The sequence below is a fragment of the Cryptomeria japonica genome, chromosome 11, assembly GCF_030272615.1.
Source record: "Cryptomeria japonica chromosome 11, Sugi_1.0, whole genome shotgun sequence".
NCBI classification, from domain to species: Eukaryota; Viridiplantae; Streptophyta; class Pinopsida; order Cupressales; family Cupressaceae; genus Cryptomeria; species Cryptomeria japonica.
The window spans coordinates 11250642-11263489 of NC_081415.1; the positions used below are offsets into that span (position 1 = coordinate 11250642).

The window sequence follows — 12848 nt, forward strand, 5'->3', positions numbered from 1 at the left end:
TTATCGAGTCAAAAATTTTGGGCTTGCCTTGTTCTCTCCAAATCCGAGTTTGCAAACTATGGCTTTAGGCAGTTGGCATATGTTAAATTGTTGGTATATCCATATGTTGAATTGGAACAGAGTGCACGTTAAAGTTGTTTGAGGTATAGCCATCAAGGCAATCCATTTCTAAAGGACAATGTGTGGCATAGTCACCCTGTTTATGGATCATATTGCAACCATTAATGTAGCTTATCCTATGCCATCTAGCATACCAACAACCCTTTAGCTCATAGGGAAGTCAAAAAATCTGTCGAGTTCATTGAGCACTTTCAACAAATTCAAAAAAGGCTGCAGCTGCAAACCATCATGTAGAAATCTAATGCCAAATATAAGCAGCCCCATGATCAGCATTGAACACTATTCAATTTTTAGGTTAGTGGCATGATATGATTTCATTTGATCTGCTCTCTTTGATCTGACCTAGGTACCATCAGTACAAAGTCGCAGATAATGTTTTTGAATTGAAGTTTTCAATTTTATCTTGATCGAGATTTCAATTCAACACTGTTGCATCCTTACTTTCTACCTTCATTGAAGACATTGGATAGTGTTGGAGATTAGAAAAAATGAATCCTGATTGTAGCAGTCTAGCATCAGCTGATCATGTAGTTGAAACCATGGTCAAATGGAAGAGATACCTCCATACAAAAAACATTTGAACTAGTTTGAATGTGTTGTTGCCCAGACCTCTACAAGGCCCCCAGATCACTGTTTATGACATCTCCATTGTTGCATATGTTTTATTTCTGATAACAATCAAAGCTCAGAGCACCTGGTTAGTGGAGTATGCCATATATAAGATGATTATTGTGAAAGATTGTGCTCTGACAGTTAATTTGCAGCAGTTCACCATCCAATATCTCTCTCATGATACAACCAAAAGTGTGAATGCCTCTGTTACAGCAGTTGTCATCATTTCGCCTAAAATAATGAACAGTACAATAGTCAATGCTTTCAATATTTATTTGAATTTGTATTAGTAAGTGCTTATATTTAATGTCTTATCACCCTTTTTAAGAACTTGCATTTTTCAGTTTTCACTCTTGGCCTTAAATTGTTACAAGACTCAAATAAACAAGACCACCACACACACCACATGAATCACTGAATGCAATACAATCATTAATTTATTAAAAAAATGACAACTTTAAAGCTAAGTTACCGGTTCGGGTTCGGGTTCGAGTACGGATTCGCGGATTCAGCAAAAAAAAAAAAAATCTTGGGTATGGGTACAGGTTCGTCCGTACATATATATATATATATTTTAATTATATATATATGTTCAATATATACAATCCATACAAAAATAAAATATACAATGTGACTTTCCATACATAAATGATAAATCATAAATCATAAATCCATAATTATTAATTGTCAATGCCAATAGATATTCATATATCGCAAATCTAATCAGTAAACTAATAACTAAAGTCTAATATCATATTCATAATTTGCAAAAAAGATAATATTCAAGTTTCAAGTCTTTTTTAAAAAGTCATAAAGGGGCGAATTAGAGTTTTATTATTAAAAAACTATTTTAAAAAGTCTTTTTTTATTGTTTTTTTTTTTTTTTTTTGACCCGTGGCCCTGTTTTTTGGAAACCACGAGCCTAGGTTCACGCGGGTCCTCCTGGGTTCACCCGGGTCCTCCTGGGTTCCTCCCGGGTCCTTCCCAGGTGGCCGGGTTCCCTGCTTTGACCCGTGGCCCTGTTTTTTGGAAACCACGGGCCTGGGTTCACGCGGGTCCTCCTGGGTTCGACCTAGGTTCCACCCAAGTCCTTCCCAGGTGGCCGGGTTCCCTGTGGGTCACCTGGGAAGGACCCACAGGGAACCCGGCCACCTGGGAAGGACCCGGGAGGAACCCAAGGAGAACCCGGGGAGAACCAGGACCGAGCAAGAACCAGAACCCGAACCCAGGCCAAAAGGGGAAGAACTGGTAACTTAGCTTTAAAGTTTGCTAACATAAGACATGTTGATGACCAACTAAAAGTTCATAATTTAAGAAGAGGAAAAATAATTAGAAAGGCAAGGTATTGAAACATAAACAAGAAGGTGAATATATTTTATTAAAATAGAATTGCACTGTTAGCGTAAATCAAGATCTTATTAATACTGAAATATTAGATGTACATAAGTCTAATTGAGAACTCATATCCCAACTCGCACTCAGTATCTATGCAACCTCTTTGATGTAAGTACTTTCTGAACTTCGCAATCATATTTTCTTTTTTCTAATTTTTTACATGAACAATCATTAATGGAACAGATAAGAGTTAGTCATCATAAAAATTTACATTTATCTTTTTGCATATTTAAAGTATCTTTACCATTTCCAAAACCTACAATTTAAGATTACATCAGAAAAGAGCACGGAGATTTCCCACCCATTTAAAGGTACCAACTAAATTAGATAGAGAAGGTATTTCCATGGATCCTTTCAATTCCCTATGATCTAAGTTTCTGATAGTTGCTAATATTAAAGAAAAGGCTAATCAAATGGACAATGTAATAAACACAAAAATTGTAGCGTATTACAGTCAAAAAAAATATGAATCTCTAGCAGTAAACTGAATAAAAAATGAAAAGAGACTGAATACCCTAGCAAACTAAAAATATATATTGAAACTAGAGTTCCAGTATTCAGTAACCATTTCTGTCAGTTATATTCTATATCTTGAGGCAAAGCTAGCTAAGTATTGCAGCTAATGTTTTCAATTGAGCTCAACTTATTCCTACTACACAACTTCAGTGTGCATACAAGCATGAATAGGACATAGAGTCTACTTGTCAGTTTAAAAGACTACCTTATTATATGTTCTCTTCTTGCATAGATAATTGACACGATTCAAATTTCAGAATTATAAACATTCTACTAAAAGTAGAGTCCAGACATAACTTACACAACTGTTTGTACCCTAGGATAGTTTTGTTTTCCTCCGGAACATATTCAAGTGAGTCCTCAAGAAACTGTTCCAAAAACTTTTCCTGCAAACATACGACTTTAGAACTAAGAATTTGGATGTAACCGTAAGGATTTCTCAGTACGCTCTTCATGTAGATTATTCAAGAATCAGATTTGAACAAATTGACAAAATTTTCAAGCAAACAGAAGAGTACCCCACATAGGAACAAGATAATAGAACATACATACACATTATAATATTAACAAAGAACAAGCATACACACTGTTTGAGCAATCACTGGGACAGTCAACACTCATTCTCAGAGGAAGATAGCAAAGTTTCATGTTTAAGTATTTTGGGTTGGCAATTAATATTGTTTTTTATCCATTGATCCTTTCATAGACAAAAGGTCTTTGCAAAGAAAAATTCATTGACATCACAGATCACATATTTAAAATGTTACAAAATTCAGAGATTCAAGAACTTATTGCTGCTGATAGATCCTAGATGTTCAACCTACTCTAGCAGTTGTGAAATAAGCATTTCAGATGACAGCAAGTTGTCTCATCATGAAAACACTTAGGTTGGCTTTAATGCTATTTTTGGTGCTAATGTAAGTAATCCAAGACAAAATGCTAAATTTTGGGTTCAGAATCTCAGACACTATTCTTTACTAGATGGATAAGCTCAACAAGACAAAGAAATGGATGGAGCTCTAAACAGTAAGCTTGGAGTCCCCTGGGACATGAGGTGACAAGGGAAGAAAAGGCTTACCCAACTTGAGGTATGTTTAAGCCTTAATAGGTAGGTGAAGAACAGGATGTTTCTTTTGCATGCATCAACTTTGAAGTCAAGCATTCCCTTTGTGGGAAAAACTATGACCATTTCTTGATTTTGAAGAAATTGCCGCTGATAACTAAATGGGAGGATAAAATAACCAATCAAATCTCAATTATATTGTAATGTCCCCTATTGGGAGGCTGCCAATTCCCAATGATTAACATACATCACTATGCATCTAAATCAGATTAAATTAAGAAACAATTAATGATTCATAATACATTTGACAGTTAATATACTTAAGCCCCAATTACTTGCTTCTCTCCTAATCATCAACCATAAGGAGGATAGGGAATTACTTGTCATAGGGCCCTTGGAAACCTATCTACAACTAGGCTACCCCAAGGCTTCAAGACCCAGTCCATATCCCATCTTGGGATTCACCTACCTTGTGAGGAGTTACTCTGCCTCTCCCTAACAAAACCAACCTATCCTCTTAAGGGTCAATAGCAAGTGATTAAGGAATAGGAATGGACTATGAGTACACTAACTTCTAATGTATTATGAATCTATATGACATTAAGTATGACTGTCATACATATTGCAGTCTATATTAATATTACTATTAAATTTTGCATAAGAACATTATCAGGCTTCATATATTAAGTGTTGGCATTATTCTCATTGATATCAACATGAGATACCATGATATCAACAAGTGATGCAGAGGTTACAGAGTTCCAATCATCCAATGGAGAGTTCAGATTGATGTTAACTAGATGCAGAGTGAAGCCAAAGGTTGCAGGTTGCAAAGTAAGTGATCCAACAAGATACAAAGAACTACATGATCAGGGTTAGACAAAATGCATCTCTGACATATGTGTCATGGCCAAAAATTGAAAATCCATTCATTGTTATTTACCATCTGATTGGGCCTTTGTTCTTTGTCATTACCCTCATATCTAGGGCTTAGGATTTATGTGTTTTAAACAAGGCTATGTCAAAAACCCTTAGGTCTCTTAAACCTTTTATGTTTCTGTGTTACCTTTTTTCCACTTAACTACAAGGGTCATCAGTCGTCGTGCGGGGCCATGTTCCCCTTGTCATTTTTCTCCTAGGCATTAATTTTTTTGTCAAGCTAGAGTTATTTTCCTAAAGTCCAAATCTTCCTATTGGCCGAGAGCTGAGTCACTTGCCAGCGTAGAGGTCAATGTAAGATTGACCATTGTTGATTGTTCGATTTGCTAGCATGGAGGAAGCTCTACAATTTAGTTTTAAAGTTCTTTTAAAATTGTTTGGTGCCATTTCTTTGCAACAACTCAAAAACGGAAATGGTTGACAGGCACAATAGTTGCAAAGACCTATGTGGCAAATGGCTGATGCTCGAACAGGTAATTTGGATGCAGAATATGATGACATGTGGTAACCAAGTGGACAACCAGGAGATCCGATGTGCAGGTCAGTTCTTACAGAGATAAAGGATCAGATCTTACTGACAAAGAACAGAGATAAAGGATCAAATCTTTGTCTCTGTTATGTGTCTTTGTCTATGTTCTTTGTCAGTTCTTACTGAAAGAGCATGAAGAACACATTAATGGGAGATCTTTTGCAGGTGTTTGATGGGCTCGAGATGATCTACGGTGATTGGATCAGATTCACTGGGTAGATCAAGTTTACGAAAGACAGCAACCTAATGCAAAAGGTGAACAGTACAGAGACCAAAAAGAAGAAAACACAAAAGAGTCATTTAATGCATGTGCTCAATCCAAGAAGGAAAATCAAATCTGATTCATGCCTTGATAAGAATGAATCACTCCAAGTGGAATAAAAAACATTCCTTGATGCAGAGCTATTAATACAGGGCAGTGTTGACGTGTATTTTATACACAATCATACACAGAATAAAATACCAATAGGCATCTTATCCTCTCTTGAGAAAATAGTCTCTAACTGCTGAAGATTCGCGTAAAGGATCAGTTAGGAAGACTCCAAGGTTCTTTTAGTAGGGTCTCTACGTGTGGACAAGCTTCCAACGGTATGATGTGATTTGTTGTTTCCTCCAAGGGGCCTTACGTATTCCGAAAGTTCAAGATTTGCTAAACTAAGAAACTTTTCAAAAATAACAAAAGGATAGGGTTTGAAAGAGGTCTAATCTAATCTAACCCTAAGGATGACTTCGTGTAGACAGGACTTGGCAAGATTCAACCAACTTCAATTTTGCCATAAGATAACAACTCAATTGAAATTAGTGCGATCTTCTAAGGTAATAAAATGATATTCAATGCATCAAAGATCAAGGACACTACCACGAAGGTACATATCCAAGATACAACAATGATTGAAGATTAGGGGATTCAAGGTATTTTCCAATCGACCACGCAAGGCGTTCCTACAATCAGCAAGAAGCTAGTGGTTTGGATTACGAATCCTACCAATGATCAAGTCTCACACTATGTCCTTTAAATTAACAAGCTACTTTGATTGAGCACAATTCAAGTAAATCAAACAACCATGAAGAAAACTTAAGAAAGTTGCAACGAAACACCATAACTTCAATATTTCATTGATTTCCAAGTCATCATATACAACAATTGCTTGAACTTCTCTCTTCAAACTCAATCTTGCTACAAAATAAAATTGCTTCTAACTCTAATCTCTCTTCTCTATTACATCAACTATTGACTATTACACCATTAACTATTACCAAATGAAATGAAAAATGGGGGTATAAATAGCATCCCCAATTACAATGAAAGGTCCAGATTGAAAGTAGATCAACGGACAAGATCATGACACCTAAACCCTAATTAGGGTTTGCTACAAATGGCCTCCTTTTTACTGAACAATATTAAATACATAGCCAAATATTAAATTTTGGCACAAAAACCTAGGAGACATAAACCAATGAGAAATAAGATGTCATGTCATCTGTAACAACCTTTCATCTAGAATCTTATTCCCTTTCCAATTCTCTTTCTTAGCATATGCAATGAATCTTGAAACGATTCCTTCGATTTCTGCGATTGGAATCTCGGGAAGATTCTTCATACTCTCCTCTAAGTGGATGACCTGATCGAATGCATCTAGAAGAGCTGCGTCCCAAGTAGATTCAAGTTCCTTTGTTCTTTCAATCAGGAGCATGATGGCGAACATCTGATCATACTGCTCATCTGTAACATTTGCGTCCTTGCAAAAGATGACCTTGATTCTATCCTCTAGTTCCTGCATATCCACATCCGTCTCGACCTCGATCCTTCTGCCAAGAATGGTACGAAGTACCTCAAATACTCTGTCCTGGATCAGATTGATCACCTCCTCAACTTGGCTACATCTAGTACTGATGTCCTCAAAGAAAACATTCTTCATATGGAGTAAGGTTGACCAATGAAACAAACTGTGAGGTTCTCCATCCAAGATCTTCTCCTGCGCTAAAATCTTCCTTGATGTGTGTCTAATAACTTTCAAGACAGGAATGATAACGTCCTTGGTATGGGCGAATGCAGCTACTGTTATCATCAAATTGTGGATCATCTCAAGGACCTGGATAGCTTGATGAATAATCTTCATCATCCTTGTTACAAACCCTATAGCCACTGTATGAGATCTATCCATCCAATTACTTGTACGTTGGACCATGTTCCTGAATCTTTCCGCTTCATTGATCAATTGAAGTGGAAGTGCCTGCACTGGTGATCTAGCTGGATCCTGACGTCCCAAAGGTTCATTGATGTGACTGAAATATGTCCTCCATGCACCGACCTCTCTCTCAAGCTTTCTATTCTTCTCCATTTCTTCTCTAAGCTTGTCTTTCAATGCTTCAAATGAATCGGTAGCATCATCTAAAGTCTGTTCTGCTGTAGGTGGTCCTAACTCAAAAGTCTGTATATCATATTCTTCTGCTAGGATCTCACCTTCATATTTATCTGCTGCCGGTGTAGCTATCTGCAATTTCCTGGATCCAGTCTCATCTCGAATCATCTTGGACATTTTGGTAGCCTTTCTCTTCTCTGTTACTTCGTGTGAACGTCCAACAAGGCTCTCTAAATCAATTGCATTGTCCTCGTCTTCTACTACGATCACCTTGGTTAATCTTTCCTTCAACCAATCTGGGATAATCGATCTTGTTTCTTGAACTTGAATCTCTTTATGCACTATTTCTTCTTGTCTGGGAGGAGATGTTATTTCATTGTCTTCTTTGTCTTCATCTAACTCATAGTCTTGGAGAGATCCATCGGGTGAACCATGCTGTGCCTGTCCTTCTTCCTGCCTATCGTTCTGTACCATCGACTCCATGGATTCTTCCACTTGAATTGTTCTTTTCTCAGGTCTAGAAGAAGTACCGGATGATCGATCTCTGTTGGCCTCTTGCTTCTTTTTGGAAGATTCCCTCTTTCCAGGTCTTTCTTTCCTCTTCGAACCTCTTGAATGGAGATTGCCCTCACTGGCACATCGAAGGTTTCCTTCACCTGAATTTCTAGGATTAGGATTGCCTTCACTCACACTAGCTCCACCTTCGGCAGGTTTCTCTTCCAAAGTGAAAGACATAGCTATGCCTTGTTCTCTCAACTTCTGATGCTGAATGTCAACCCATCTGCGAGTACAAGACAAGACTGGTGCCATCAAAGTATCTAAATCCACGACCTCGGGCTCATTCCAATCTAACCTTATTGTTTTGCTTTCTCGATCATAGGAAGACTGGATATGTCTGCCACTGTCCTGAGCTTGGTCGGCCACTCTGTATATCCTGCATTTCCTGATGAAATCCAAAGGCAATCTAGAATGCATTTTTCGTTTCACTTCAAGATCATCTAAGAGATTCATCATAAAATCTTCAATCTGATACTCATGCCTAAACTTCCTGTCGACTGTCTCCTCTAAATGTCCATGTGGATCAAAGCTTTCTCTCAAAGCAAAAGATGAAAAAGAATACAAGGCTAACTCCTTCTCTGCGTCATCCATGGCTAAAGCATTAGGACATACCTCAACTGAATTACCCAAAATAATAGGTACTGGAACTCCATTCTGATGTCTGTGTCTGAATGCCTTCACATATGCTGCCAACTGTCTTGTTACTTCAAGTAACACAATTCTGTCTGTCGGATATCTCGGCAACATGTATGGAGGTAAAGGACATCCATGCACTCTAATATAAGTGAACTTCGGAAACTGAATGAACCAAGCACTGTACCTCTTTATGAATTCTTGTGCATCCTGAGATAACCTGTTGTGAATTCCACCTTGCAACGTCCTTGTGATGTTCATCGTGAAAGTATCATTAACCAACTTATAGTTGCTCCCTGGCGGATGATGCAAGTAGGCATAGGAATCACAAGCTCTGACCTCGCCGGGTCCTCTTCCAATCACTCCTCTGTGAGGCAGTCCTGCGTATTCAACACTCCTGATCAAGGCATAGATGACATATGAACTCATGTGGAAGGACTTAGTAGCCTTGAGTCTCCTCAACTGTACGTCTAAGCAATGGCTAATCATCCTAGCCCAATGTATTGTACCTTTCCCTTGAACAATCACCTGGATGAAGTAAAACATCCACTTCTCAAAATAGAAGGCATGAGGGGCCCCTGTAACTCGGTTGAGCATGGTAATTAAATCTTTGTACTCCTCCTGGAAATCAATCCTGTGCGGTGTGTTCGGGACCTTGCTCAGACGGGGACGGCTCTTAAGTAGCCAGTTCTTATTGATAATGCTTAGACAAGCATCTGGATCATCTTCGTACATTGATTTGGCTCCTTCTATGCTCTTGTATATCATGTCCCTGTGCTCTGGAAGATGGAAAGCTTCACTTATAGCTTCCTCTGAAAGGTATGCCAAAGTGTTTCCCTCTTTGGACACGATCGTTCTGGACTGTGGGTCATAGTGACGAGCACATTCGATCATCAATTCATGGCACTGAATAGCTGGAGGAAAGCCGGCCGCCTTAATGATACCACTCTCGATTATTCTCCGGGCGACAGGTGATGGCTTCCCAATGTAAGGGACCTCTCGAAACTTCTTCGTGCTAAAGTTCCCCAAGTTTGTATCTCCAATGTTGCTCCACTTCGACACGATCTTGGTCTCCACTTCTTCGGTCCTCTGATCTTCTTTCATGAGAGCTGAGCGACTGGTGGATGCTCCCGCCTTCGGGGTCGCCATACCTACACAACATTTCATAATGAGAAGCTAGATTTTGCAATAAATAACATAGATTAGAGAGTATTTATTTTAGGAAACTTCATGATAAGTCTTTGAGTTATCATTTCCTAAAATAAAACGATTGAGCTAGGAATTCAAAAATTTCAAAAATCAAAATTTAGGCAATGACGATGAACAAATAAAACAATAAAATCAAATCGCCATACCTCAACAGAGAGCTAACTCTAGAATGCAAAAAAGGACAAAATTCGCCTAGGCAAAATTGAGGTATAGATGGTCTTCAATGTGATCTCCTCAAGATAATAATTTCGCCACCTTTTGTGTCCTTGACGTGATCTTCAAATTCCCCTTTAACGTGATCTTCAAGCCTTGGCAAATTCGCTCAATATAGATTCGCACCACCTTGGAAGTTACTAGCGCCACCTTGTATTGATAGTTCGCACCACCTTTGATTAATAAACTCCAAATCGCACTTTCAAACACAATTTCGCACCTTCTTCCTCAAAATCGCATGTAAGATAGGTAAAATGATGATGTGAAAATGAAGATTTCACTCTCCCTTTATAGCGCTTACCTCTCCATTCACCCCCAAGGCCGACTTTTATAAAATAAGGCAATTAAAAACGATTTTTAATTAAAATAACAAGGCCGACTCTCCAAACCAAGCGCTCTTTTTAATTCTTTTTTTAATTTAATTAATTAATTATTAAATGCCATCGTTTTTAATTAATAAACTTTGATTTTTTTACAAGGCAAAAAATAATTAATTAATACCAAGCACAATATTTAAATGCCATTTTTAATTAAAATATCGATTTTGCTAGCATTTAAATAAATTCAAAAATGTTTATTTGAGCGCCAAAAATGTTTTGAAAATGAAGTATACGTACCTCATCGCCCTGGTCCCTTCCTGAGGGACGAGCGATCCATCATGTTGGTCTCGATTTTTGCATTTTTGACGTTCAACCTCTGCATTCCTACGTTCAAATCATCATTTTTGTCGGGTCCTTCGAGTTTGATTGACTTGCATGTGTGAAGGGATGCCCTTGGATGTAATATCGCCCTGGTCCCTTGGAGAGGGACAGGAGCGATCCATTCTTTTCTCCTTAATCTTTGTAGCTTCGAACTTCAATCTTCGTTGTGATGGACAAACAATGTCATTCCTTCATTCCACGCTCATTTTGCTTGAATTTTTACAAGGCATTTTGGTGTTTAGAGGATCATCGCCCTTGTCCCTTGGAGAGGGATAGGAGCGATCCTTGTCTTCTAGCTTGAAATTCATTGTTTTGACATCAACTTTTCCTTGTATGGTGAATAATAACCTTGCTTGCTCATTCCATGCCCGTATCACTTGACTTTTATGAGGCATTTGGACGTTAGAAGGATCATCGCCCTTGTCCCTTGGAGAGGGACAGGAGCGATCCTTGTCTTTCTCCATTTTAAGCTCAAATCGGTGATATTTAACGTCCATTTCCCATTGCATCGCCTTTCAAATGATGTTTAAAACCATGTGCGACTTTACTTTGACGTGGTCTTCAAAGAATATCATGCGTTTTGGCAAATATCGCCCTGGTCCCTTGGAGAGGGACAGGAGCGATCTCCATGTCTTGGCCCAAATTTGTGAATATTTAACCTTTGCTCTTCATTTATTGCCTTCCAAATAATGTCCTTTACTTCGTCTACCTTGCATTGTCTTGATTTTGAAGGAGCATGAATGTTTTTGATGAAATCGCTTTGGTCCTTGTCCAAAGGATAGGAGCGATATAGACTCCTTAGCTTAATTGATAACATTTGGACATTCCAAACTTTGATATATCACTTTCAAAAGACGCCTTGAACCTTGTATGACCTTGTGAAGCCTTGTCTTAACGTGATTTTTGCATGAATCGGTCAATACCTTCAACATCGCTCTGGTCCCTTCCTAAGGGACAGGAGCGAAGTTCAATATTTTGAGCGTGTCTTTACCTTGTTCAACTTGCAATTGTCTTCATCGTGTAGAATGAACCCCTTTCGATTCCCTTGGATACTTGGGACGTGATCAACTTTCAAATTTCATGTCCTTATACAAATTTCGCTCTGGTCCCTTCCTGAGGGACAGGAGCGAACTGGGGATTTGAGTGCAAATTCCTTCAACGTGACGACCTTTGTAACTTCGTGCTTGATTGAAATGCCTGAAACGCCTTTGCCACCTTGTTCCTCGTCTTAGAATGTCTTGAACTTGGAGGAACGGTTTCGAACTTGAATAAGAAGCAACAAACTCATTGTATCGCCCTGGTCCCTTGGAGAGGGACAGGAGCGATTCTAGCTCTGTGGGTCTTGTTTCACTTCGTCATCTTCAAAATTTATATTCAACGGATTCGCAATGTTCCATTCCATTCATCTATGTCTTGAGATCGTTTGTAACTTGGCAAGAAAATCATTTACAACAAAAATCGCTCTGGTCCCTTCCTGAGGGACAGGAGCGAACTAGGCATTTTGGGACCCTTGTTGACGTTTCAAAATCTTCAAATTGTATTCAATGAATTCATTTCACCGTCTTTCTTGCCATCAAACATAAACTTGACTTGATCTTGGCCTGAATCTCGCCCTATGAAGAATATCGCTCTGGTCCCTTGGAGAGGGACAGGAGCTACAATGTACTTCGCCCTGGTCCCTTCCTGAGGGACAGGAGCGATTTTGGCATTCTGGACCATTCTTCTTCGTGTTTGCTCTTCAAGTTATATTCATTTGATAAAACATCTCCCCTTGGACACTTTCAAATCGTTAGGTCATCAAAATCCTGCAAGGACAAAGCAATATTTGATTTGTAGCTCTGGTCCTTAACTGAGGGACAGGAGCGAACTTGACCCCTGGAGGCATTTCCGTGCTCATGAAAATCTTCAATTTATATTCAACGGAAAGATCACGCCATCTTTGATCACTTCCAATTCGTAACTCATCTTGACCCTGCAGGAATAGTAAGATATTTGAA

General features: G+C 38.6%; 1 protein-coding gene across 1 annotated transcript in view; it reads right to left on the reverse strand.

The window, feature by feature from the left end:
- Positions 1-12848, reverse strand: part of LOC131049498 (DNA polymerase II subunit B3-1) — a 58836-nt gene that overhangs the window by 12562 nt on the left and 33426 nt on the right. The window contains exon 2 of the mRNA XM_057983565.2: positions 2945-3029. Within this exon, the coding sequence (XP_057839548.1) occupies positions 2945-3029 (85 nt within the window). The remainder of the gene's footprint in view (positions 1-2944; positions 3030-12848) is intronic.